Source organism: Labeo rohita, unplaced genomic scaffold (assembly GCF_022985175.1).
Source record: "Labeo rohita strain BAU-BD-2019 unplaced genomic scaffold, IGBB_LRoh.1.0 scaffold_254, whole genome shotgun sequence".
Classification (NCBI taxonomy): Eukaryota; Metazoa; Chordata; class Actinopteri; order Cypriniformes; family Cyprinidae; genus Labeo; species Labeo rohita.
This window is the reverse complement of record NW_026128814.1, coordinates 66,224-93,439: the sequence shown is the minus strand read 5'-3', so window position 1 is coordinate 93,439 and position 27,216 is coordinate 66,224. Positions and strand designations below refer to the sequence as shown.

The window sequence follows — 27,216 nt, the reverse complement described above, 5'->3', positions numbered from 1 at the left end:
CTCTTTTTAAAGTAATAGAGCTCAGCAGGCTCGGGGTCAATGGGACACTTTCTGAGGTCAGATATAGTAATACAGGAGTGTCACAAGGTTGTGTTTCATTGCCTATGCGTTTTGCTTTGTAGGAATGATTCCAGGAACACATACTCTGACCAAACTTATAAACGCAACACTTTTGTTTTTGCCCCCATTTTTCATGAACTCAAAGATCTAAAACTTTTTCTATGTACACAAAAGGCCTATTTCTCTCAAATGTTGTTCACAAATCTGTCTAAATCTGTGTTAGTGAGCACTTCTCCTTTGCCAAGATAATCCATCCACCTCACAGGTGTGGCATATCAAGATGCTGATTAGACAGCATGATTATTGCATAGGTAACACAGGCCACAATAAAAGGCCACTCTAAAATGTGCAGTTTTATCACACAGCACAATGCCACAGATGTTGCAAGTTTTGAGGGAGAGTGCAATTGGCATGCTGACTGCAGGAATGTCCACCAGAGCTGTTGCTAGTGAATTGAATGTTAATTTCTCTACCATAAGTTGTCTCCAAAGGCGTTTCAGAGAATTTGGCAGTACATCCAACTGGACTCACAACCGCAGACCATGTGTAACCTCCAAATCCGGCATCTTCACCTCCAAGATCGTCTTAGACCAGCCACCCGGACAGCTGCTGCAACAATCGGTTTGCATAACCAAAGAATTTCTGCACAAACTGTCAGAAACCGTCTCAGGGAAGCTTATCTGCATGCTCGTCCTCATCGAGGTCTCGACCTGACTGCAGTTTGTCTTCATAACCGACTTGAGTGGGCAAATGCACATATTCGATGGCGTCTGCCACTTTTGGAGAGGTGTTCTCTTCATGGATGAATCCCGGTTTTCTCTGTACAGGGCAGATAGCAGACAGCGTGCATGGCGTCAAGTGGGTGAGTGGTTTGCTGATGTCAACATTGTGGATCCAGTGGCCTATAGTGGCGGTGGGGTTATGGTATGGGCAGGTGTATGTTATGGACAATGAACACAGGTGCATTTTATTGATGGCATTTTAAATGCATAGAAATACTGCAACAAGATCCTGAGGCCCTTTGTTGTGCCATTCGTCCACAATCATCACCTCATGTTGCAGCATGATAATGCACGGCCCCATGTTGCAAGGATCTGTACACAATTCCTGGAAGCTGAAAAGATCCCAGTTATTGCATGGCCAGCATACTCATCAGACATGTCACCCATTGAGCATGTTTGGGATGTTTTGGATCGGTGTATATGACAGCATGCTAAAGTTCCTGATTTTGAGTGTCTCTAAGCTGCTTTTAAGATGAATTGCTTTCTCTTTGAATAAAATGGTTAATAACCATCATAACCATAGTAAACTGCATCTTTGTTTTTAATTAATTAATGCATTTATTTAATTATTTATTTATTTGATTATAATGTTTACTTTACAGTAACCTTATGTTGTGTGATGAACCTTATGTTGTACAAGTTCAATTTTCCAATAATTCAAGCTCATCAGGATGTATAATTAAAGTCAAATACATGTAAGCAAAACAGGATCCGTATTTTTGAAGGGAAATGTGCATTTGAGTATAGCACAGCACATCAGTCTGTAGTTCATCAGCTCATAGTGACACAAAGCGCAAATAATACTTACATAGAAAGGTCAGAATGGACTTTATGGAATAATTGCACATGCAGTAGCAAGTTCCTTTTTAATGCATCTCCTTGCTGTATTTAAAACAAAACAATTTGCTTTTTTTTTTTTTTACAGTTGAGTTTGGACCCTGTTCCGGCTAAATAAATGGGGGGAAAAATCCTTGAACCCAACATGTTTGACATCAGTCTTTTTTTGTTGTGCAGATGTACAGTACAGTTCATCAATGTTTGCATTCTTGACAGTCAGCAGTATGTAAATTCTAGGGGAGGTTCTCTATATTAAACCTTGCACTCGTACTCCCAAATTCCACAACTGAAGAGAAGTGATCATGGAACTAATGCGTGTTTATAAAAATGATAACCATGAGACCTGCAGCAAGTACAATGAGATGGGACTGGACAGAGATGAAGATATTTATCCAAATCAGGGCCAAAAACAGACTGAAGCAAGAGCTCAAAACAGTAAGACATCTGGTGTGATGCAGAAGTCATGTGTTTGTTTTAAATGGTTTATTTTGAATGGTTTTCTGCAAATGTTCTCGACCTTTACAAGTGCACTTTAAGGTTCATATATGTATATGAACGTATTTCTTAAAAGCCTATTTCAACAAGAAAACTGATCAGAACTTTTATTTGAATTTTGATGTCTTCCTGTTTTGCAGGAGGTTTGTCAGTAGGAAACAAGTGTCTTGTTTTAAGCACTGTGTGCTTTGGCCTCACATGCATTTTCCTGGTGGCTGCCATTGTAGTACTGCATATCAAGCTCACGGCAGAGAAAGAAGTACAGGCTACACACATGTTACAGTCTGGTTTAAGAGATCAAACAGAGAAAGATCAGTTGCAGAACAGCTTCAACTCTTTGAGTCAGAAGAACCTGCAACTGGAGACCAGAGTCAATGATCTTATTGAACAGAAAAAACAGTTACAGAGCAACTTCAGTTCTTTGAGTCAGACAAAACTGGAGCTGGAGACCAGAGTCAATGATCTCACTGCTGAGAAAAGCCAGATACAGAGCAACTTCAACTCTTTAAGTCAGAGGAAACTGGAACTTGAGACCAGAATCAAAGATCGCATTGCTGAGCAAAGCCAGTTGGAGACCAGAGTCATAGAACTCACTGCTGAGAAGAGCCAGTTACAGAGCAACTTCAAGTCTTTAAGTCAAAAGAAACTGGAGTTGGAGACCAGAGTAAATGATCTGACTACAGAGAAAGAGCAGATACAAATAAGCTTTGACTCTTCAAGTCAGAACAAACTGGAGCTGGAGAACAGAGTCAAAGATCTCATTGCTGAGAAAAGCCAGTTGGAGACCGTTGTCAATGATCTCACTGCTGAGAAGAGCCAGACACAGAGCAACTTCAAGTCTTTAAGTCAGAAGAAACTGGAGCTGGAGACCAGAGTAAATAATCTCACTACAGAGAAAAGCCAGATACAAAGAAGTTTAGACTCTTCAAGTCAGAAGAAACTGGAGCTGGAGACCAGAGTCAAAGATCTCACTGCTGAGAACAGACAGTTACAGAACAGTTTAAACTCTTTTGGTCAGAATAAACTGGAGCTGGAGATCAGAGTAAAAAATCTCACTGCTGAGAAGAGCCAGACACAGAGCAACTTCAAGTCTTTAAGTCAGAAGAAACTGGAGCTGGAGACCAGAGTCAAAGATCTCACTGCTGAGAAAAGCCGGTTGGAGACCAGAGTCAATGATCTCACTGCTGGGAAAAGCCGGTTGGAGACCAGAGTCAATGATCTCACTGCTGAGAAGAGCCAGTTGGAGAGCAGAGTCAATAATCTCACTGCTGAGAAGAGCCAGACACAGAGCAACTTCAAGTCTTTAAGTCAGAAGAAACTGGAGCTGGAGACCAGAGTCAAAGATCTCACTGCTGAGAAAACCCGGTTGGAGACCAGAGTCAATGATCTCACTGCTGGGAAAAGCCGGTTGGAGACCAGAGTCAATGATCTCACTGCTGAGAAGAGCCAGTTGGAGAGCAGAGTCAATAATCTCACTGCTGAGAAGAGCCAGATACAGAGCAACTTCAAGTCTTTAAGTCAGAAGAAACTGGAGCTGGAGACCAGAGTCAATGATCTCACTGCTGGGAAAAGCCGGTTGGAGACCAGAGTCAATGATCTCACTGCTGGGAAAAGCCGGTTGGAGACCAGAGTCAATGATCTCACTGCTGAGAAGAGCCAGTTGGAGAGCAGAGTCAATAATCTCACTGCTGAGAAGAGCCAGATACAGAGCAACTTCAAGTCTTTAAGTCAGAAGAAACTGGAGCTGGAGACCAGAGTCAATGATCTCACTGCTGGGAAAAGCCGGTTGGAGACCAGAGTCAATGATCTCACTGCTGAGAAAAGCCGGTTGGAGACCAGAGTCAATGATCTCACTGCTGGGAAAAGCCGGTTGGAGACCAGAGTCAATGATCTCACTGCTGAGAAAAGCCAGTTACAGAGCAACTTTAATACTTTAAGTCAAAAGAAACTGGAGCTGGAGACCAGAGTCAATGATCTCACTGCTAGGAAAAGCCAGTTGGAGACCAGAGTCAATGATCTCACTGCTGAGAAGAACCAGTTACAGAACAGTTTTAACTCTCTGAGTCAGAAGAAACTGGAGTTAGAAACTGAGCTAAAAAAGTTATCTGAACAAGGTTTGCAAAAATAGATTTGTATGTAGTTGCACTTTATGAGAAATAAATAAATAAATAATACAATTATATGTTTGTTTTTTTTAAAGCAACTGGCTTCCTTTTCATGTCCACTGAGGAGAAGAGCTGGTCTGACAGCAGACAGTACTGCAGAGATCGTGGTGCTGATCTGGTCATTATCAACAGTAAAGAGAAGCAGGTGAGATCATTTGCAAATACAACTCACTGAAGGTGATTCTGTTGTGAATGAGCATATTTAAATGTGTGTACATGTGGTCGATTTTACTGGTTGACCCATTCAGACAGAACATACAGTGTATAATTTTAATGGTAGGTTTATTTAACAGTGAGAGACAAAATAACAACAATGAAACAAACAAAAAATATCCAGAAAATGCATTTCAAAAAACTTATAAATTGATTTGTTTTTTAATGAGCGAAATAAGTATTTGATCCCCTGTATATCAGCAAGATTTCTGGCTTCCAGGTGTATTTTATACAGGTATTGAGCTGATATTAGTAGCACTCTCTTGAAGAGAATGCTCCTAATCTCAGTTTGTTACCTGTATGAAAGACACTTGTCGCAGAAGCAATCAATTAATCAGATTTCAAACTCTCCACCATGGCCAAGAACTGTCCAAGGATGTCAAGAACAAAATTGTAGACCTACACAAGGCTGAAATGGGCTACAAGATCATCGCCAAGCAGCTTTGTGAGAAGGTGACAACAGTTCGGTGCGATTATTTGCAAATGGAAGAAACACAAAATAACTGTCAAACTACCTTGGTATGGGGCTCCTGGTGGCTGCCATTGTAGTACTGCATATCAAGCTCATGGCAGAGAAAGAAGTACAGGCTACACACGTTACAGTCTGGTTCAAGAGATCAAACAGATCTGGTCTGGGGCTCCATGCAAGACCTCACCTCGTGGAGTTTCAATGATCATGAGAGTGGTGAGGAATCAGCCCAGAACCACACGGGAGGATCTTGTCAATGATCTCAAGACAGCTGAAACCATAACACAATATTCGCTTCTTTGTCTGAAGCTTACGTCCGAAGCATGGCGACGAGACTAGAGGACGCAGTATCTTGTTCCCTTCTCAGGAAACCAGGGTTACATACATAAACTGAGACGTTCCCTTTCGAGGAATCGAACTGCGTCCTCTATGGGTCGCTATGGGGAACGGTATACCCACACTGCCACGTTGAGGCGAGCACTAAGTACCAACTCCCTAAAGCTTAGGGAGTTGCCCCTAAGACATAGTGATGGCTGTAAGAAAAAACACAGCAGACAGGTCCCAGAAATACAGCAGAAGAGGCTAGACACATAATAACAGGGTTGTACTCACCCACTGTGGCTCCCGTGCATGACTCATATAGGAGGCGAAAACCAAAGCCTAGATCCAGACCATCAGTAAAGGTAACTTTTATAAACATAAAAGCTGACCTAAAACATCATAGGTCCGGTGGGAAGCACACAGGAAGATGCCACCTAACCTCAGTCAGGTGGAGATGATGGTAGTTGCAGGGGAACTGAGAAGGGGAAGATAGGGATGGATGGAAAACCGCATGAGGAAAGCGTGTAGATGTTTAGGTTTTATTCTGATCCAGGTGAGAGCGCTGTCCCCACTTCTTTCAAGTCTTGCCTACTTTCTCCTGGCCCGTGCCTCCTCCTAGAACCACCCGCAGACGGAGGAGGGACGCGAGTCGCGACACTAGTCTTCTGGGCTCGTTTTTCGCTCCTCAGAGCGAGACTCAGACCTGGATCTTCGAGGAATGAAGGTTTTAACGTCCTGGGGTCGGCTAAGGCGCCGGCAAGAGCACTCGCATATTTTCCAGATGACAGCAAAAAGAACTGGAATTACTCCCTCAATTTTGATTGGACACATAAAAGTAATACATCACCTGAATCTGTAGAAAGTTTACTTTTATTTGTGTAAGCTCAACATATCAACAAATGTTTGTGGTTTTTGTAAATAAAGAAAATACACAGGGTGTCCTTTCAGTCTTCTCAGTCTCTGTGAATATCCAGTTGAAATGCGTCACTAAAATGAACTAAAACTCAGCAAATACATGACACACAAACATGAGAGATATATGTATAGAAAGCTTGAAATGTCCTGTTTTTCCCATCTGACCTCATTACCGCTAATTAGTTCACGCCCACGTGCTGTGCGGCGCTATTGTTATTACAAACATCCACTTGAAAGACGCGCGAAATGAACGCCCACATCAACTCATAAACAAAGCAGCAACGTGTTTGTGTCGGATACTTTCGTTTTTGGATTAAGGCGCTGAGAAGAAAAAGCCTTGTATTTACTCCAGATGAGGACGCGCTGAGAGGAACGGGCTAAGCTTGTTTATCTCACAAACAGAACCCGAGCGCGGCTACAGGCAGCTGACGAGAGGATCTCATATACAGTGTAAGTAATGTTTCTTATTGGCATTAGATAAGATAATGTGTTGTTGAGACATACACTTGAACGCATTTACCAGTTGGACTTTTTCCAAAACCATAATTCCTGACTAAAGTGTCTGAAATTGAGTGCAACATTTTGAAATATCATAGGCAACTTTTCAATGCATCTGTAAGGCGTCAGGAATGTTTTATGTTTTGTAAACAAATTGACATTAAAGTAGGGCAAATGTTTAGACGATATAAAAGTAATGTCTAAGAATGCTTAGACCAGCCCTTACTGTTGAATACTCCGTCAGCAAATATCTGCTCAAACGTGTACATAATGTGCTTAATAATAATTTAGTTTCTCAGATGTTGTTTTTGTACTGTATAATAATAAATACAAAGCATGTGTGCATATGATAGCTATAAAATCACATGGGCAATATTAGTGATTGCTAATGTAACAATATTGCTCCAGGCCTATCAACATGCTCACTGATTTATTCATTTATTTATTTATTTTAGTGACCAGATACCTATATGAATATTTTTTGGGATAGAAATTATAGAACTAATCATTTTATTTAGCAAGGATTCTTTAAATGGTCCTGGTATTAACATGCTCACAGATGTTTTTTGTTTTGCTTTAGTTGTTTGTGATCTGATACCTGCACAACAGATGAATCCTGCAAACTTTTCCTCTGAGCGTGCTCTACCAACATCAGATCTTCAACTACATTGATTTTCTATTGGTAAAACAAGTTCCTTGACTACTGATGATGAGTTTTGCAAGCACTTAAATATCAGGTATGATTTACTTGTGTAACTTGTTGAACAGAATTCAGAAAACAGTTTTCAGAAATTACACAATGTCTGTTCACATCTCTGTGGTTAGATCAGTGTGCTTAATAATGTGTCGTTGACCTTCATAATGTATGTTTATATTATACTGTGTTATAAATAAAATACAGATAATCTAAAACCCCAATCTCTGAATCGTCTCACATTGTTTCTTACCTGACAGTCACAGTCTCATTGATGGCCCATTAGGGGAGGGCCTTTTGTCTCTCAGGTGTGAATCACTAAATATTTAGTGCCCATTGTCACTCCCTCGCATATTCCCTTTAAATCACAAAACATGTCTTAGAAAATTTAAATAAGTATATTGTTTTTTGTGAATGACTGAATGAGATGATTTTCACATCATTCTGTAGAAAAAACTCTAGACTAGCACATCCACTTCTCAAAAGTCTTGTGCACGAATGTTCTGAATGTGTTTCATGGCCTTATTTCAGTGACTTAAAAATTTTAGATTTTTACTAACCACGCATAAACGTTGTTTTCTCAAAAACACAAACATGTACATTAATGTTGCTTGCATATTATTGTAGCCCAGTTTGTGCTGATTTCAATGTAGCCATTAATATGTTTTTAAGATAATGAACAAAGCACAAATGTCAGGGCATGACAAAACTTCTCCAGGGTGCCAAAACACCCTCAGACCCCAGAGGGTTAAAGGCTGCTGAGCGTGCATTCGCCTCCCTGAACTTCTCGACCACCGTCTCGACAGAGGCACCGAAGAGCTCAAAAGGCGAAATCAGCGCATTGAGAAAGAAAGCCCCTCTCTTTCTTCCCAGCTAGGTTCACCCACAGATGTCTCTCCATGACCACCATGGCCCCCATAGACCAGCCCATGGCAGTGGCGGCCTGCTTAGTGGCACGGAGAGCGAGATGCGTGGTGTGGCGCAGCTCAGCAACAGGGGAAAAACCCTGACCTTTATCCAGATCTTTCAGCAGATCAGCCTGGTAAGCTTGAAGCACCGCTATAGTGTGCAACACACCCAAAGCCTGACCAGCTGCATACACTTTGCCATTTAAATGAGATGTAACTTGAAGGGAAATAGATGGCAAGGAGGGAGTTTTAAGAGAAGATGACTCACCCATAGAGAGATAGCTAGCCAGCGTCTCTTCTACAGGGGGCATCTTCTCATAGCCATATTCATGCATCCCCTCGATGTTAGCGTAATTAGAATGCTGAAAATTATGGATGTGCGAAGAATACGGCCTCTTCCATACCTTCTCGATCTCCGAATGAAGATCGGGAAGAAATGGAAGACTCACCTGAGCCTGGGTGGCTATGGTCGGAAAGGTAGCGTTCATCGAGACAATGGCGCCGTCCACAACCTCCAGAAGCTCATCATACGCAGGGCAGGAGACATCTCCTGCTCTTCTTGGGTAGAACCCAGTAGAGTACTAGCTGCTGGATCGGATGACGTCAGGGAAATAACATTAACATCATCCAGCAGCTCATCCTCGCCCCCAGCCGATGAGTGTGAGAGGGAAAGTCCCTTTCCTAACTCATCATCCAGATCCGCTTGCGATCCCCACAAGCTCATTCTCCTCCGAGCCTCAGCAGCAGTGGGTCCTGAACCGCAAGGAGCAGACGGCTGCCACTCCTTTCTCGAAAAGAGAGAGCGACGAGAACTGAGCTTTTTCATGGAAAAAAGCTCACAGTGCACACAGTTTGCCCCTCGAGGACATCGCGTACGTGCTCTTCACCCAAACAATAGATGCAAAGACCATGCGTGTCATCAGGTGTCAAATAACGAGGACACGGATCCACGCACTTGTTAAATGTCTTACTAGTGCACACCATGATAAAAAGAATGTTCTTACCAGAATGCATACTCCAGACAAAATGGTCAGTGAAGACGAAGAAGAGAATGTTATGTTCTACCGGCATCTTTTTATACTGTGGTCACACTGGTAGTGATGTACCAGCAGCAACAAGTCGCACCAAAAATTATGTCATAAGCTGTCGCCGGCCAACATTGCTGTCGTTTTTGTATGTAGGTTTCAGACACGGGTCACGGAGATGGCATTCCCCATAGCGACCCCTAGAGGATGCAGTTAGAGTTCCTCGAAAGGGAACAGTTGGTAACACACTATGCCATGAAGGACTGAAATACTGCAGTGCCCGCAAGGTCCCCCTGCTCAAGAAAGCACATGTACAGGCCCATCTGAACATGTCTTTGGCATCAACTCAACTCGCCGTGTTTGGCAGAGGAATCCCAGCAAGCAATTTTTGGTCTAAAAAACGTATATTAGCCGTTGAAACACAGCCTAGACGTCTAGGCTAAAATAAGGTTGTCATTGGGCTGTCAGTGAAAATTTAATAGACGTCTAAACATAGCCCTAGAATAGACTATAAATATATATATATAGAAATATATAGAAATATAGAAATAAAACCAAACACCTTGTAAACGCTGTTGACTTTGCTTACATGATGAAATATCATATATCTCACAAGTATTTTGCCAAAAAATGACATGTAACTAAATTCAAGATTATTTGGTCTAGAAGTGGGTTACAAATAGCCGGACTATATCGGGTCTATAGTTAAACTAGACGTTGAAATGATGACTATTGCTTGCTGGGATGCTGCCTATGACCCCAAGAACACCATCCCCACTGTCAAATATGGAGGTGAAATAATTATGCTTTGCGGCTGTTTTTCTGCTAAGGGGACAGGACAGCTGCACCGCATCAAAGTAACGATGGATGGGCCATGTACTGACAATTCTTGGGTGAGAACCTTCTTCCATCATTGAAAATGGGTTGTGGATGGGTATTCCAGCATGACAATGACCCAAAACACACAGCCAAGGCAACAAAGGAGTGGTTCAAGAAGAAGAACATTAAGATCCCGGAGAGGCCTAGCCAGTCTCCAAACCTAAATCCCATAGAAAATCTGTGGAAGGAGCTGAAGGTTCGAGTTGCCAAACGTCAGCCTCGAAACCTTAATGACTTGGAGAGGATCTGCAAAGAGGAGTGGGACAAAATCCCTCCTGAGATGTGTGCAAACCTGGTGGCCAATACAAGAATCATCTGACCTCTGTGTGTGGCATGCCAAGAAGAATTGATGCGAGGACATTGCAATGAGAGCTGCTTATGTAGGCTTGTAATGATGACTGACAGGACTGAATGATTAGGGTCCTCCTGAACCTACGTTTGGAACTTCATTTAAATCAGCAACACAGTAAAATTGCCCAATCACTTGACTTGGTCATTTTCTCATTTCTTTTTTTCCCAAATATTTTATCATAGGCGGTACTATCTCTGTGTTTGTTTGTGTAAAAGGAGAGAAAGTGGAAGAATCACAGTTATTTCTGTATCACACACAGAGGTTCATTTCGTCATTTGTCAAGGACAGAGTGTGGATTGGTCTGTCTGACAGAGAGAATGAGGGCTACATGAAATGGGTGAATAATTCACCACTGAAACAAGGGTAAGTGCTAAAACACTTTATTTTTTAGTTTGTGGGGGGTTTTAATTCTCTCTTCTTGTTTTAAAAAACAAGCTGTGAGACTATCACAGCTGAAGGCGCACCTGTTTTGCAACCACATAACTTGCAAATGCAACTAAAGGCACTTCTCATAAAAAATGCTGCTGTAAAAATATTTCTTTCACTTTTCTGCGCTTTTACTTCTGTACTTTTAGAATGCTCTTGAAACTTGTCATTGCGGTACTGCGAGTATTGTTGGCCCATTTGATTTTTCTAATTTTTAGTTGCTTTTTGCTAAATAAATAAACGTAAATTTGCTTATTGCTTAGATGCTGAATAAAATTTTGGTTCTGTTTTAATTTCTGACACATGTTCAGGTTTTGGGATTATGGTGAGCCAAATGATGATCAAGGAATTGAGGACTGTACTGAACTGAGGCCTGAAAAACCTGTCTTGAAAAACTGGAATGATCTGCCATGCTCACAGAATAGAAAAGGGGTTTGTGAAACTTTTTAGTTCCACCCCAAAATGTTGTGATATTTCATAATTCATGCAATATTTCATGCAATCGTTGCTATTGTAATTGCAAAATTTCTATTTTAGATTTGTGCCATGTCACTGCCAGCTAATTTCATCATGTAAATCTCCATCATGATATGCATGTTGTTTTATTATTGTCTGTTACGTACACAATGTGGATATACAGATTAAATCTGTTAGAAGGTAAATGTAAACTAATAACCAATAAACTGAAAACTCACAACATTTTTTTTATCAGCTATTATATGTATTCATATACTATCTTAGTAAATAATTGGTAGAACACTGATCCTTGCATATACACTTTATGTCTATGTGTATATCCTGTTGCTACCCACTTGAGTAAACATGTAAACTGTAAACATGAAGGCATCTCATTTTTTCCTACCATCATCCTCTCTGTCCCAGATTAAAAAACATTAAGGTCTGTGTTTTTCTCTGTGTCTGAACGTATGATTCCAGTTCCCGTTTAGGGTTGGTCATTTAAAAGACAAACAAAACTGTGCCTATCATTCAACCACAACTCATCTGCGAACACATGCCATCAGACATAAGAGAAAATAATGGAATTAGAGGCAATTTATGGAAATATTGAAAATGAAGGTAAGGGCACTTGTGCAGATCAAATACAGTGTCACTGCCAGGATAAAGGAAAAACTCGAAATGAAAGTAAGCAGAAAGTTTCATTTGAAGCAACAATGATGTAACTAAGGTTTGAGGAAATGAGTAATGGTACATATAATGTCAATCTTTTTACCATAAAAACAGTAAATGTTAATGTTTTTTTGAAATGTATTAAGATGGAATTACTTAAAATTTCAGTATGTTTTCTTATTTGCCTGCTTTTATTGTAGAAATGCTGCTGTCATTATCAAAGAACATACATTTTTGTGTAAGGGAACTGTATATTATGCAAAGGTGGATTTGAGCTTTTTTTTTTTTTTAATAAAATGTATATAACTGCGTTTTGGTCCTATTTGTCAGAAGGATGTAGATGTTTGGTGTTGATCACAGTGAGTGTCGGCCTCATTTGTGTTCTTCTGCTGGTCTTCATCATACAGCAGAACATCACCATCACAGCAGAGAGAGACCTGATAAAGAGTTACAAGAACACAGTTGAAGAGTTCAATCAAACCATCAACAGCTTACAGGACAATTACACTGATCTAATGATTGAAAAGCACCAACAGTTTTATAAAGTTTTTGTTTCTGTGTGGTTCAGGTTATTTTTTCATGTCCAATGAGGAGAGGAGCTGGTCTGACAGCAGGCAGTACTGCAGGGATCATGGTGCTGATTTGGTCATTATCAACAGTGAAGAGAAGCAGGTGAGTTGCTTTGAGTGAGTTTCTGTCTGTTACTGAATGAAAAGAATTACACTTTATTCCTGTTTTTATTTACATGCAGAGACACATATCTTCATTAGTCAGTGACAGAGTGTGGATTGGTTTGTCAGACATAGAGAACGAGGGCAACATGAAATGGGTGGATAATTCACCACTGAATCAAGAGTAAGTGTGGTACTGTACTTGGTTAGACTCTTTTTAGGTTTGTTGTTAATTAATAGAAAATCTAATCTGTTATTCAGGTTTTGGCTTACAGGTGAGCCGAATGATGCAGGTGGAAATGAGGACTGTATTGAACTGATGCCTTCACATCCTGTCCTGAACAACTGGAATGATTTTCTGTGCTCAGCGAAGAGAAAAGTTGTTTGTGAGAAATGAGGTTCATCCTCCCTTTTAATTTTGCTTATAATATAATTATTCTTATTTTTGACTGCATAATTCCTCTTTAATTGTTGTTTCAATATACAAAGTAGTGAATATGTGTGGGAAAGGAAATATAAAATTGTCACTATTTTCTTACTGCTATAGTAAAGTCACAGCGTCCTCAAGACACAACTCTTACACAGACATCACAATCAAAGATTTTTAGCAAAACAAAACTTTCTCTACAGCTTCTGTACAATGTTTACTTTTGATGCATGATATTCAGGTTTTGGTTCAAAGAAGAGCCAAATAATGTGGAAATAAAGGCTGAATTGAACTGGTATCTTGAACTAAGTTGGAGTTTATTTGTGGCTATAAAAAGGAAAATGTAAGTTTATTTTGTTTTGTTGTGATGCAGCTCATGTTTTGTCTTGCATGAATATGCAGCTTAAATATGTTTTCTATGTCTCTCATGGGGCGAATCAGGGTGATCGGATACACCAAACCTCTGATGTGATACTGTTTTGCTTCGTCACAAGCAGCTCTATATTAATATGATCTTATTCTAGCTGTTATCATGTGTATTTGTTGATCTGAAGACCCCTTTCATGTTTTCCTTGTGTATCTGCTTTGTTGCTCTATAGAGAGATTTCCTCCAGTCCAGCAGGAGCAGCAGAGAGCAGGTTTACCAGACTGAAGTGATCAGAGAGAAAAGGAAACATCAGATCCAGAGCACCTGCTGCTGTGTTTCCTGCTCACCAATATAAAGGTCTAGTTTGGCCTGTTTAAGGCTGTTTGAGTCCATTTGAGTGTTCACAGACTGTGGTTGCAAACATGTGGTTGAATAAACAAAACAGACACATGGTAGTACCACTCTGCATAGACTTTCTAAGTTGGACTTAAAGTTGTTTTCTTGACAAATGTAATGAAATCACTTGCTATGAATCTTTAGTACTATTACTATTATCACAGCTCATCTTTAAAGACATATCAGACACAGCAAATTATGGATTTAGAGGCCATTTATGTAAATGGTGAACACAGAAAGCACAACTGGAATAAATTCACAGTCATGGACAGGATGAAGATCAAGATCTAAAGCATAGTAAGCAGAAAATATTTTAAAGCAGAGATGGTGTTGTTGATAGTGTCACAATGTGGTAATGAGAAATGAAAGGACTGTGTAATTTTTCTGTAAAAAAAAGTGTCTAGAATAGTTATCCTTAGTTGACAATGACAAATGATAAAGTATGATACATGTGTAGAGTTTGATTAAAAAAAAAATGTAATTAGTACCAAGTGGGTGTTTTTGGGGGTGAAATGCCCCCACTCTGACAAAGCAGTTTTCTTCATACATTTACAGCAAAATCAGAGTGCAGCGGTTTTAGTCTAAAATTAAACGACAATCTAGAATAAAAGATAAATATGAATATTTATTAATAAACCATGCTGAAAATCAAGCACTTCATCTGTGAAGACATACTGACCGACACAGTAAATGATGGATTTAGAGAGCATTTATGGAAATGTTGAATGTCTTTCTGTCTTCAGTCATAAAGAAAAGATTTTTAAGTAAAGCATTTCAGGATTTTTCTCCATATAATGGACTTCAGTGGGGCCCAAAATGCAGCTTAAAAGGGCTCTAAATGATCCCAGCCAAGAAAGAAGGGTCTTTTAAAACAATTTTCATTCTTTTTTTTTTTTTTTTTTTTTTTTTTTTTCAGAAAAAGTACAATTTGTATGCTTTTTAAGCACAAAAGCTCGTGTAGCACCAGCTCTGGGATGCACATCTATGACACTACGTACTACAGGTCGAAAGGTCACATGCGACTCACCACCTGACTTGCTGATTCTTTCCGACAGTGGAATAGATATAGTCCACTCTTGACAGCATTGAGATTCCTGCTTGTGTCACCGCAGCAGTCTCTTCTCTCTGTCTGTTCATCGTCTGTGTACTCCGGCTCAAAAAGGCAGGGTATCTCATTTTCTCCTACAACTTCAGAATCGTCCAACATCATTGTACCTTTTTGTTTGTAAACAGCGTTTGACTTACTTGCACTTTCTTAGTCTTTGCACATTCACTTTGTAAACACTGGGTCTATAGTTCCGACTATGTCACGTGTGACCTTTCAATGCGATTCTGTAGTATATAACATTGTGGACGCGCATCCCAGAGCTAGTGTTACGTGAGCTTTTGTGCTTAATAAGTATACAAATGTTTCACTAAGACACTTCTTCCTCGGCTGGGATCATTTACAGCCCTTTGAAGCTGCATTTAAACTGCATTTTGGAAGTTCAAAATCGGGGGCACCATATTATATGGAGAAAAATAAATGCTTTGCTTAAAAAAACTATATTTTCTTTACGACTGAAGACAGAAAGACATGAGCATCTTGGGTGAGTAAATTATTTGTAAATTGTTGTTCTGGAAGTGGACTTCTACTTTAAGAACAAAACTGGACCTCAAACAAGGGCCACGGCCAGGATGAAGGGAAAGATCTGAAGTGCAGTAAGCAGAAAATTACTTTAAATCAGAAATGGTGTCACTGATGGTGGTGTTAATACAATTAATTATAATAATTGTTTTAAAAAAAAAACTTTGGGTATGTTATATTTTATTGTATAGCAGTGATTGTATTTTAAAATTATTTGCAAAAGCTATACAGCATTATCTAAAGCCAAAAGTAGCCAAAAGTATTACATTAAAAGGCTAATTTATAATAATTATAAGAATATAGATATTTATGTGTTTTTTTTGTTTTTTTTTGTGTGTGTGTGTACTGTCAGGGGGAAGTAGATGTTTGGTGTTGATCACAGTGAGTCTTGGGCTCATTTGTGTTCATCATACTGCAGCACATCACCATCACAGCAGAGAGAGACATGAGAAAGAGTTACAAGAACACAGTTGAAGAGTTCAATCAAACCATCAACAGCTTACAGGACAATTACACTGATCTAATGATTGAAAAAAACGTTGATTTTTTTTAATCAGAAGAAACTGGGCATGGAGAACAAAAGTCAAAGATCTGAATGCTGAGAAAGGCCAGTTACAGAAGAGTTTTGACTCTTTGAATAAGAAGTGATAAACATCACTGTATTTGTTTAAGTTTTTTTGACTGTCTTTGTAAAATCATTCCCGAATCTGAATACAAACCTCATCGGCAAATACCACACTTTAAAAACTGTAAATTCTATTAAGAAAACACAGCTTCTCTCTTTTATTTTTCTGCAGTTTAACTTCTGCTCAAGCTTCTGTATTACTTTAGTTTACTCTCAAAATGTGTTGTTATGCTGAGTATTGTTGATTCATAAGTTTGTGTTCCCGGAAAAAAAACAAAAAAACATTGATAAATCATAGTGGGCAGTCATGTTGAAGTGATTCTTTCATATCCTGCCCTGAGCAACTGGAATGATTTCTCATGCGCAGGGAACAGAAAGGGGTACATCAAGCCTTGTTGTGATTTTGCTTTTGTTATCCAGTATAATCATTCTTATTGTGAACCATCATTTGCTTTTTATAGAGGTCCTAATATGCTTTTTCACTTTTTGAAAAGCCAGTGCACTGGCATGGTTCAAATTGTACTTGTCTGACCACCATCAATTTGTGGCAGTGAATGAAGAGGTATCATATTGATCACAATTGCAGTATGGAGTACCTCAAGGCTCAGTACTAGGGCCATTACTTTTTTACGCTAAAAGCAGGGGTGCCCAACCCTGTTCCTGGAGATCGACCTTCCTGCAGATTTTAGTTCCAACCCTAATAAAGGCCTCCTGTAGCAAATCGATGCATTTGTTAAGAAAAATATTCGTATTTAAAACATAAGAATCACTTTAATCTAGCTTGCGCAAACAGTTGTACATGGAACTTGCTGCTTTGGTAAGGCAGTTGGAGAGCTAACCAATCACATTTCGTTTTTCGGAAGGTGGGCCTTTATCAAACCCGGAACTAATCGAGGCATTTGTGCCAGGCTGGGAGAAATGTATTGTAATAATGTAAATTATGTGAAAAATAATGTGTTTTTCTAATCACCAAGCATGAAAGCATGTTCTTATACACCCCACAAAATCATAACTTTGTAAAAAAAAAACATAATGGGGCCCCTTAAAACACCGTCTGCTGATATGAAATTTTGTTAGAAGGAAAATGTAGAACTGTCATTATTTTCTTATTGCTGTAATAAACTTCTGTTTCTCATGGGGTGAATCGGGTGATCTAAGACACCATACCGCTGATGCGTTCATATTTTGCTCCATCACAAGCAGCTTAATGTTAATATGATCTTATTCTGGCTGTTATCATGAGTTTTATTTGTTGGTCTTAAGTGTTGAGGTGACAATCAAAGTAAACCACAGAAGTCTAAAGTGTCCAGATTGCCCTGATTCACCCTGTTATTCTGATATTGAGTGTCTGTAAAATTAGCTTTCTGTTTGAATAAAATGTTGAGTTACCATCATTACCAAAGAAACTTGGCTTTTTTATTTTACATTTTATACTTCATATTTGTTTATCTGCTTTGTTGCTCTATAGAAGAGATTTCCTCCAGTCCAGCAGGACGCAGTAGAGAGCAGGTTTATCAGACTGAAGTGAACAGAGGAAGATAAACATCAGATCCAGAGCACTTGTGCACAACAATGTTGTGTCATTTTTGTGACGCTAAACCACAATTAATTCTTATTCAAATTCAATTCAATTCAAATTTATTTGTATAGCACTTTTCAGGATACAGAGCAACTTTACAGCAAATTAAAGTTTTTTACAATATATTTAGTAGTAGCTTACTAGTGGTGTCAATGTCAAGTTGATGTACATATGGCAGAGATGTATGGTAAAGATCAATTAATGACAATCAAACAGACAAAGAATACTATAAATTAGTAGCAAAACTTGGTAGTCCTGTATGTTGTTTCAGGGTTGGCAACATCTCTTCTTAAGTGTTCTGGATCCAGACTGAAGCTTGTGAATTCCTAGTTACCACGGGATGTCAATCCCATGGCAGAAACAGAGAACAAATAGGAACATAATTAGCGTAGCTGCTGTTCAAACCAAGCAAATGTGGCAGACAACTAAGGAATTAAAGATGCAGCACGACTACGCCACCCTGGATCTCGCCCAGGGACCTTTATGATTTAAATTTCGTTTTAGGCAACACAGGTCAGCTCACAATAAATTGGCAGGAGACACAGATATACAAAAGATCACATTTAGTACAATGAAAGAGGAGATTATTACAAAAAAAAAAAAAGGGAAAGAAGCAATCACTGGGGTCAACAGTCACATATAACACACTTCACAAATGCAATAATGGGCGACCTGGGTCATCAAGGACATCCAAGGACTCAGGTACAGGAACCGAGCCTTGACAGCAGGGCATAAGGGCGCAATCGGCCTCCACAGCAAACACCCATCACTTATACCGGTGATACGCGCATACACACAACCACTCCAGCCAACACTCGTGAAAGAAGCACCAACACCAGAAATCTGCCCCTGCCTTATAGGCAATCAGCTCCTGTAACAAACAAAAATCTGATTATGCACTGAAGAAACAGTCACTCCCAGTCACAGGTGGGTTACAATAAAACAAGTTACCCTACCCACACATTTGACCTAAGAATAAACAAAATACAAATATTGAATCAAAGACAAATTACACAAAACAAAAGATACAATAATAATAATAATAATAACAACAACAACAACAACAACAACAGGTTAGAACTACAAAACAACTCAGCCAAAAAGCACGAACATCTATAGACTCATAACTCTTACAAACACTTAATATAGCAACACAATAAGAAACACTTGCACAAACTAGGACAAACACAACACAACACAACACAACAAAAAGATAGCTGAGCGCAATGGAACCAACTCACATCAAACACACAGTCAACACACATTTCACTCTAAAGACACCGATCAAAAATACATAAATCAAGAGCAGAAAGTAATGTTTTATAAGTCCAGAACGCGTCCGTAATGTCAGGTAAACACCCGTACTCGCCGTGCCGGAGCAGTCTCACTAAAACCGCTAACTAAAAATGAAACAAAAAACACCGCTGCAACACGAGCAATTTCTTACACAAGACAACACTCCCTTACCTGCAGAGGGGCAACCTCAGCCAAATATCAGCCACGGGATTTCCGTCAAAGTGTCTTTCTATAAGAAAATACATTTAACATGAGCTTCAGTACACTACAAACAAGCCAAAACAACCTTGATGGCGACTAAATGTGACGCAGGGAGCAAAGGGGCATGTGACGCCACACAAATTTATATATTCCCTCACTATCAATGATAGGACCATTGATGAGCAACCAGTAAATCAGTTTTAAGGAGGAGGAGTCTTACTGCTACACAAAGAAAGATTTGTTCAACCAGAGCTAAAAGATAAATAATGTGCATTTGATCAGTTATAACTGCAGTAAAAGTTTATGAGATGCATTATTTGAACGCTTGGCTAAAAAGATGTGTCTTTAATCTAGATATAAACAGAGAGAGAACATTATCAGGAAGGCTGTTCCAGAGTTTGGGAGCCAAATGTGAAAAAGCTCTACCTCCTTTAGTGAACTTTGCTATGGGACAGGTAGGATCTAAAGCATCTTAAAGGGGTCACTGGATGCTAAGTTCACTTTTTCATGTTGTTTGAACATTAATGTGTGTTGGCAGTGTATGTACAAATCTACCCTATAATGATAAAAATCCATGCAGTGGTTTTTAATTAATTAAAATAATATCCCCTTTTTCAAATCGAGCCATTCTCAGTTGCCTGTCAGTGTGCCTTCACACCAACAGAGGACACTCCCACGATAGTTGATTGACATGAGCGTCTTACCTCAGATCAACTGTCTCAGTCCGACCTCCATTGTTTCGATGCCGGAGCAGGGATGTAAGTTAGACAAGAATATCTCAGATTGAGCGATTGAGGTGTTGTGTTGCTGGATGTAATAATGAACATAGTGGTCGTCATTTACTCCTGAAGAGCCGCTGAAGATGCAGTAGATTACCTTTGTTTGTGAAGGGAATGTGGCTCCCGATCTACATATATCAGTCTGTGTTCACGCGAATCATTCGTGATCCAGCTTCACTTACAGCAGAAGTGAGTATAAGGTTTTTTTTTTATGAATCTTTGCAATCGCCTTTCCTAATAATGTGCTAGTTAGCAAGTTTAGCGGCTAAACGCAGCTAAATTCGGCTAAAGTAAACAGGCTCATCACTCCACAGAGAGAAGAGAGGGGTGGGGTGAGCGGAGTTCATTTGCATTTAAAGGAGCAATCCCTCAGAATGGGATGATTTTTGCAGAGCTCATTTTGACAAGGTAAAAAGGGTGTTGTTTTAAACAACCATTGAAAATTTTTAACCAAAGTATATTATAGACTTTTCATTAAGACTCTAAAGAATCATATCAACTTGTGGAAAATGGGCATCCGATGACCCCTTTAAAGCCTGCCCCTTGGATACCCGCATAGTTTTGTATTTGATCTAAGAGTATGTCATGATCTATAGTGTCGATGTTATCTATTGTATCAGTGAAGAAATTCATAAAGTCATTACTATTAAACTGTAAGGGAATATTTAGATTAGGTGGCGTCTGGTTATTTGTTAATCTAGCCACTGTGCTAAATAAAAACCATTATTGTTTGGTTATTTTCTATGAGTTTGCTGATATGCTCGGCCCTGGTAGCTTTTAAAGCCTGTCTATATCTGGACATACTGTTTTTCCATGCAATTCTAAAAACTTCCAAGTTAGTTTTTCTCCATTTGCGCTAAAGATTACGAGTTTCTTTCTTGAGAGAATGGGTAATACTGTTGTATCATGGCGCAGTACATTTTACTCTAACTTTTTTTTTTTCAATTTGATGAGGGCAACAGCTTCTAACGTATCGGAGAAGATAGTGCCCATGTTGCTAGTCATTTTGTCTAGATCCTGTATATTAATGGGTACACAGAGCAGTTAAAATAAATCAGGCAGGTTATTCAAAACAAAAGCCATCATAAAAGTTATTTGAGATGTGGCTTACTAGTCAAATGGAGCATAGCGTCCTGGAGATGTTGTCCGACAGGAGTTCCTCTCCGACTCTGCTGGGGTGCAGGCCATCAGCACGAAAAAGCCTAAGACATTCCCAGAAAAGATTCCAATTACTAACAAAGAGCAGTTTCTGTTCTTTACACCATGTCTACAACCATTCATTTAGAGCAAGAAGTCTACTGAACCTTTCGTGGCCACGTCGATACGTGGGAAGCGGTCCTGACACGATGATCCTCGTCACGGGTGGCGTGCTGCGAACTGTCTCGATCAGGCTGCTGAAGTCCCTCTTCAGAACCTACGTCTGCCACAGCTTGGTGTCGTTCACCTCCACAAGCAGGATGATTGCGCCGACACTCTCGCCGTCCTTCAGGATTGCGGGTATCTGCACAGAAACATCGAGAACGCGAGCACCAGGAAAACAGTGAGTGTGCACTTTACCTTTAGCTAAGGTAGCACAGACGTACCGGACAATTGAGTCTCCGATGATCACAACGTCGCGTTCCGTCTTGCGGAGGGGAGCGAAGCGGTTCTGGGTGGAGATCTCGAAGACCGGAGGTGGTGGAGGGGGCCGGCTCGCGTCTTCCGCTGCTGCTGAACCCAGGGTCTGTGGTGTCCCGGTGCCGGAGTGAAGGACACTTGGAGAGATCACGTCCTGGGTGCACGGCACCTGTGCAGAGAAGCACATAGAGTAGAGGTGGTGGGAGTGTTAGCATCATGCTGTATACGTACCCGGGAGGATTCCAGAGTGGCTCTCTGCTCTCTCAGCTCGGCCTGCCTCTCCAACAGATCATGAATCTGCTTCTTCATAGCCTCCAGCTCAAGCTGCACTGAGGGTTTTTAACCTTATATCAGTTAAGGAAATACAGTTTTTAATTTTTTTTTAATTTTTTTTAATCCTTAAAACCTTAAATGTTGCTAAAATTTTGTTTACAGTGTAGATTTAGGATTGGGGTAGGTATAAATGTTTTTAAAACACAATCTGACAGGCAGCAAATTTAATTTATTGTTATTTTATTTTGCTTTTTTTTTTTTTTTTTTTTTTTTTTTTTGCATCACTTCCACCTGTAGCTGTATCCCATTTAGCCACAAGCCTTGCTGCTTTGTTTCCTGCATCATCAATAAGAAGATCCCGTTTGGCCTGTTTAAGGCTGTTTGGGTCTATTTGGGTGTTGGCTTTTGAAGTGGATAACATAACTGCAGAGAGCTGTACTTTATTCACACCAATGTGAAATGAAGCCACTTCCTATGTAGATTTAGCACATTTGAAAAAGGCTAGTGATTATTCACAGTTCATCTGTGAAGACGTGCTGTAAGACATAGTGAATAATGGACCTAGAGGCCATTTATGAAAATGTTGAACACAGAGCTGTTGAGAACACAACTGGACCTCGAACTCAGAGTCATGGCCAGGATGACGGAAAAGATCTAATGCTCAGTAAGCAGAAAATTATTTTAGAGCAGAAGTGGTGTCGCAGATGGTGTTATTAACGGTGTCAGTAATGTTTGAGGAAATGGTTGAAATGAAACCACTTCCTGTGTACATTTAGCACTCTTGAAGACACATCATCTGTAAAGACGTACTGTAAGACATAGTAAATAATGGAATTAGAGGCCATTTATGCAAATGTTGAATGTGGAGATATTAGGAACACAACTGGACCTCAAATTCAGAGTCAAGGCCAGGATGAAGGAAAAGATCTAAAGCGCAGTAAGCAAAAAAATACTTTAAAACAGAAATGGTGTTTCAGATGGCGTTGTTAATAGTGTCAGGAAATGAGAACAGTTACATACAATTTAAATATTTATTCCAAGAACAATATGTCAATGATTTTGCCTTTATATTAAATGTATTAACATGGAATTATTTTTCATCTACTTTTTCAACATAGTCTTGTGTGGATATTTTACCATATAGCAACATTGTTACTGCATAGCTATGTTTGTCTTACAACAGAATATAAAAGCTCTGCAGCATTATGTAAAGACAAAGAGACAAAGACAAAAACTACCTTAAACGCTAATTTGAAACTTGATTGATATGAAGGGTACTAATTTATATTTGTGTGTTTTGTTCATGATTGTCAGGAGGAAGTAGATGTTTGGTGTTGATCACAGTGAGTCTCGGGCTCATTTGTGTTCTTCTGCTGGTCTTCATCATACTGCAGCACATCACCATCACAGCAGAGAGAGACCTGATAAAGAGTTACAAGAACACAGTTGAAGAGTTCAATCAAACCATCAACAGCTTACAGGACAATTACACTGATCTAATGATTGAAAAACACCAACTGCAGAACAACTTTAACTTTATCAGCCAGAAGAAACTGGATCTGGAGACCAGAGTCAAAGATCTCACTGCCGAGAAAGACCAGTTACAGAGAAGCGTTGGATTTTTTTTTTGAGTCAGAAGAAACTGGAGCTGGAGACCAGAGTCAAAGATCTCACTGCCGAGAAAGACCGGTTACAGAGAAGCATTGAATCTTTGAATAAGAAGAACATGGAGTTAGAAAGCAAAGTCACTTCTCTGAGTTTGGAACTAAACATGGATGCTTCTGGACGAGGTTAGTTCGCATTTGTTCTCATGCAAGTTGTTTTTCTTTCTTTCTTTGTATTTTATAAATACAGTTTTTAAAATTATGTGTTTTATTTATTCATTTCTGTGTGTGTGTGTGTGTGTGTGAAAATCTATGGTTTAGTTTGTTTTTTTCATATCCAGTGAGTTGAAGAGCTGGTCTGACAGCAGGCAGCACTGCAGGGATCGTGGTGCTGATCTGGTCATTATCAACAGTGAAGAGAAGCAGGTGAGTTTGTGTGAGTGTCTGTTACTGAATGAGAGGAATCACACTTATTCCTGTTTTTATTCACAGAGGTTCATGTCTTCGTTCACCGCAGAGAGAGTGTGGATTGGTTTGTCTGACAGAGAGCAGGAGGGAAACATGAAATGGGTGGATAATTCACCACTGAATCGAGGGTAAGTGATACACATCGCTGTATTTGTTTAAGTCTTTTTGATTCTCTTCATAAAAATGAGGTAATCGCAACCTACAGAAAACAGCTGAAAACAAAACTCTTCCACAAACACCACAAATAAAGATACTTTAAATACTGTAAATTAAATTAAGAAAACTCTTTCTCTTTTTCTTCATTTTCACTTCTGCTCAAGCTTCTGTATTACTTTAGTTTACTCTTGAAACATGCTATTGTACTGTGAGTTTTGCTGATTCATTAATTTGTTTTCCTGAAAAACTGAAAATCTGATACATGTTGTTCAGGTTTTGGTTCAAAGGTGAGCTGAACGCATCATTTCTTATTTAATCCCTGTCTTTAAAAAAAAAAAAAGTCAGCTGATATGATTTTTTTTTAGAAGGAAATTTAGAAATTAATATTATTTTCTTATTGCAGAAATAAACTACTGTTTCTCATGTGTGAATTAGGGTGATCTGAGACACCAAACCTCTGATGTGTTCATGTTTTGCTCATCACAAGCAGTGCTATATTAATATGATCTTAGTCTAGCTGTTATCATGAGTCTCATTTGCTGGTTGAATTGATGTCTGTTTGAATAAAATGTTCAGTTACCATCATTACCATTTTTTGTTTTAATTTCATACTTCCTCCTTGTGTATCTGCTGGATTCATTGCTCTATGGAGAGATTTCCTCCAGTCCAGCAGGATGCAGCAGAGAGCAGGTTTATCTGACTGAAGTGATCAGAGAGGAAGACAAACATAAATTTGTTAATGTTGTTAATGGAAAAAATAAATAAACTGAAGAAACCATATATACCATTTAATCCAGTTTTACTTAAATATCCCATTTTTGGACATGCAAAATCATGTAAAGAAGTAGATCTCAGCTGATGAAACACACAGCTTCAGCTGACAAACTTAAATTCATAATGTCATGTGACCATGTGATTTTATTATTTTTTTCATTAATGAAGAAAGACTTTTCTGGCATGAGCCTCGACATTGTGGTATTGTAGTATTGTTAATTCATGAATTAGTGAGCTGAATGGCATGATAACTGATTTCAGAAATTACTGAAAAAAATAAATGAGAAGAAACTGCCCAGATTGAATTTTGAATCAACATTAAAGCATCAACCAACTTGTCATTGAATTTTGAAATTTAGCACCCTGAAATAATGTTATTTCAACGATGAAAAATAGATCAAGATGGGCATAAAATCAATATTTGTTCAACTTAAATTAAATCACTTATTTTACATTGAATCAACATTGAAGCAATTTTAGTTCAGTCTTGCTTTATGTACAGCAAGATTCTATGACAGTAAATCATGTCCGTTTTGATTTATTTCTTTAAATCAGAGACCATGTAGGGCTGAAAAGCTTTTTTTTCAGAAAAAAACAAAAAGTCAGTAACTCAACATCCTTCAGTTTACATGTAAACGTATTTATTTATTTATGCTCCATACCCATTTAAACAGGAAGTAACATCACAATTAGAATAAAACAACTATATAATAAAACACACTACAACTTACATACAAATTATTATAAACTGGATGACAAAATGACTTTAACTATTAGAAGAGATGGTTAATTCTGAATTTATAAAACAGAATCTAACTGCCAAGAGAAGAGACTGGAAAACCATAATAGCATATAAAAATTGCAACCTGCCTCAGCAAAATTCAGTCAAATGCAAATAGAAACAACCAAGACAGAAACACAACAGATGACTGAAACATTATTAGTACAGTTGAAATGTATTTACTCAGCAAAACAGATAATAAGACATAAGTCTGAACTTATGGTTTTCCACCACGAGCAATTCCCCCCAGCCGTTCTGGGGCATAACAAAGATATTTCTGAACTGTTGAAGCAAAGACAAACTCTGAGGCCTCCTTTTTTTCAGCTTTCAGCTGTTGTTGTTGTAGGGCATCTAAAGAATGAAAAACAAACAAAAAGTTAGAACTGCACAATGCTCTAAAAACTTGGAGTGGTAGTTGTTTATGAATGACAGAAGGTGGGTCCTAAATTTTTGGAAATGTGACTTTTACAAATGTACAGATATACAACATATGTTTTGAAATTTCCTACAATCTTCCATAGATACAATGCACACATTTGATTTTTTTTATATATATGTGTTATTTCACAACCTGCAAATGTTGTCCTACAATGTACATATTCAATGCTATGAAAACAAATATACTTAATGTAACAATGTAGTCTGTTATATATTATGCGCAAAAAAAGTGTTAAAAAAAAAATCACATGATATCCTACTTTATCTAAAATACAATGATGATCCTTTGTCAAGTAAAGGTGATATCTTAAGTTTATGCGGTTTGAGTTTCAAAAAACATATTTTCCATATACTGTACATCATAATTTACGGAGCCTGCGATGTCACCTGTAGGACAAAAAAAAAAAAATTCAAAACCGTGGCGACGGTTTTGCAATTTGTCCCCTTAGTTTATAAACCCCACTCACAAATACTTGCACTGTTCCCTCAGTTTACAAACCGTACCCACAGATTTCCAATCCGTGCGCTCAGATTTTGTAAACCGTACCTTCGGATTTTGAATCTGTACCCACAAATTCATAATCCGTGCGCACGCTTTTGCAATCCGTTCCCACAGGTTTGTAAACTGTACTCACAGATTTGTGGCCCCGCCCCCAGATTCAACCAGGCCACCTGTTTAGGTGCAGGATGCATTGTATTGCGTTTATTAAACTTTATTTTTCATAAATAGGCTATATGAGACCATGGAACACCGACAAAGCAATTAAAGTTTCATGATCCGCACTTTCAAAACAGTCTTCTTTTTAGCTTTTATTTGACATTAATCACCAATAGGATAGCTGCTAAACCACACCTGTGTTTTATCCTATTGCTGATTAATGTAAAATAAAAGCTAAAAATAAGACTGTTTTGTAAGTGTGGATCATGGAACTTTAACGCACCAAAATAAAATAAGTGAAGAGCGCAGTTC

At 38.9% G+C, this 27,216-nt stretch overlaps 2 protein-coding genes across 3 annotated transcripts; both read left to right on the top strand.

Annotated features, from left to right (window-relative positions):
- The first annotated feature begins 1,981 nt into the window (after positions 1-1,981).
- LOC127159827 (myosin-8) lies at positions 1,982-12,458 on the top strand. 2 transcript variants are annotated; one of them, XM_051102561.1, is made up of 6 exons: positions 1,982-2,114; positions 2,315-4,288; positions 4,375-4,484; positions 10,873-10,976; positions 11,351-11,471; positions 11,976-12,458. In XM_051102561.1, the coding sequence occupies exons 1-6, from the start codon at positions 1,982-1,984 to the stop codon at positions 12,075-12,077; spliced, it is 2,544 nt and encodes an 847-aa protein (XP_050958518.1). In that variant the 3' UTR covers positions 12,078-12,458. The 2 variants fall into 2 exon arrangements, with proteins under 2 accessions (XP_050958518.1, XP_050958519.1); XM_051102562.1 differs by lacking the exon at positions 11,976-12,458 and having other exon boundaries at positions 10,829-10,976.
- Positions 12,459-22,837: 10,379 nt separating this feature from the next.
- On the top strand, positions 22,838-24,229 carry LOC127159833 (CD209 antigen-like). Its single transcript, XM_051102567.1, has 4 exons — positions 22,838-22,962; positions 23,340-23,625; positions 23,971-24,055; positions 24,122-24,229. Exons 1-4 carry the CDS (start codon positions 22,854-22,856, stop codon positions 24,227-24,229), a joined length of 588 nt encoding a protein of 195 aa, XP_050958524.1. The 5' UTR covers positions 22,838-22,853.
- Positions 24,230-27,216: the final 2,987 nt, after the last annotated feature.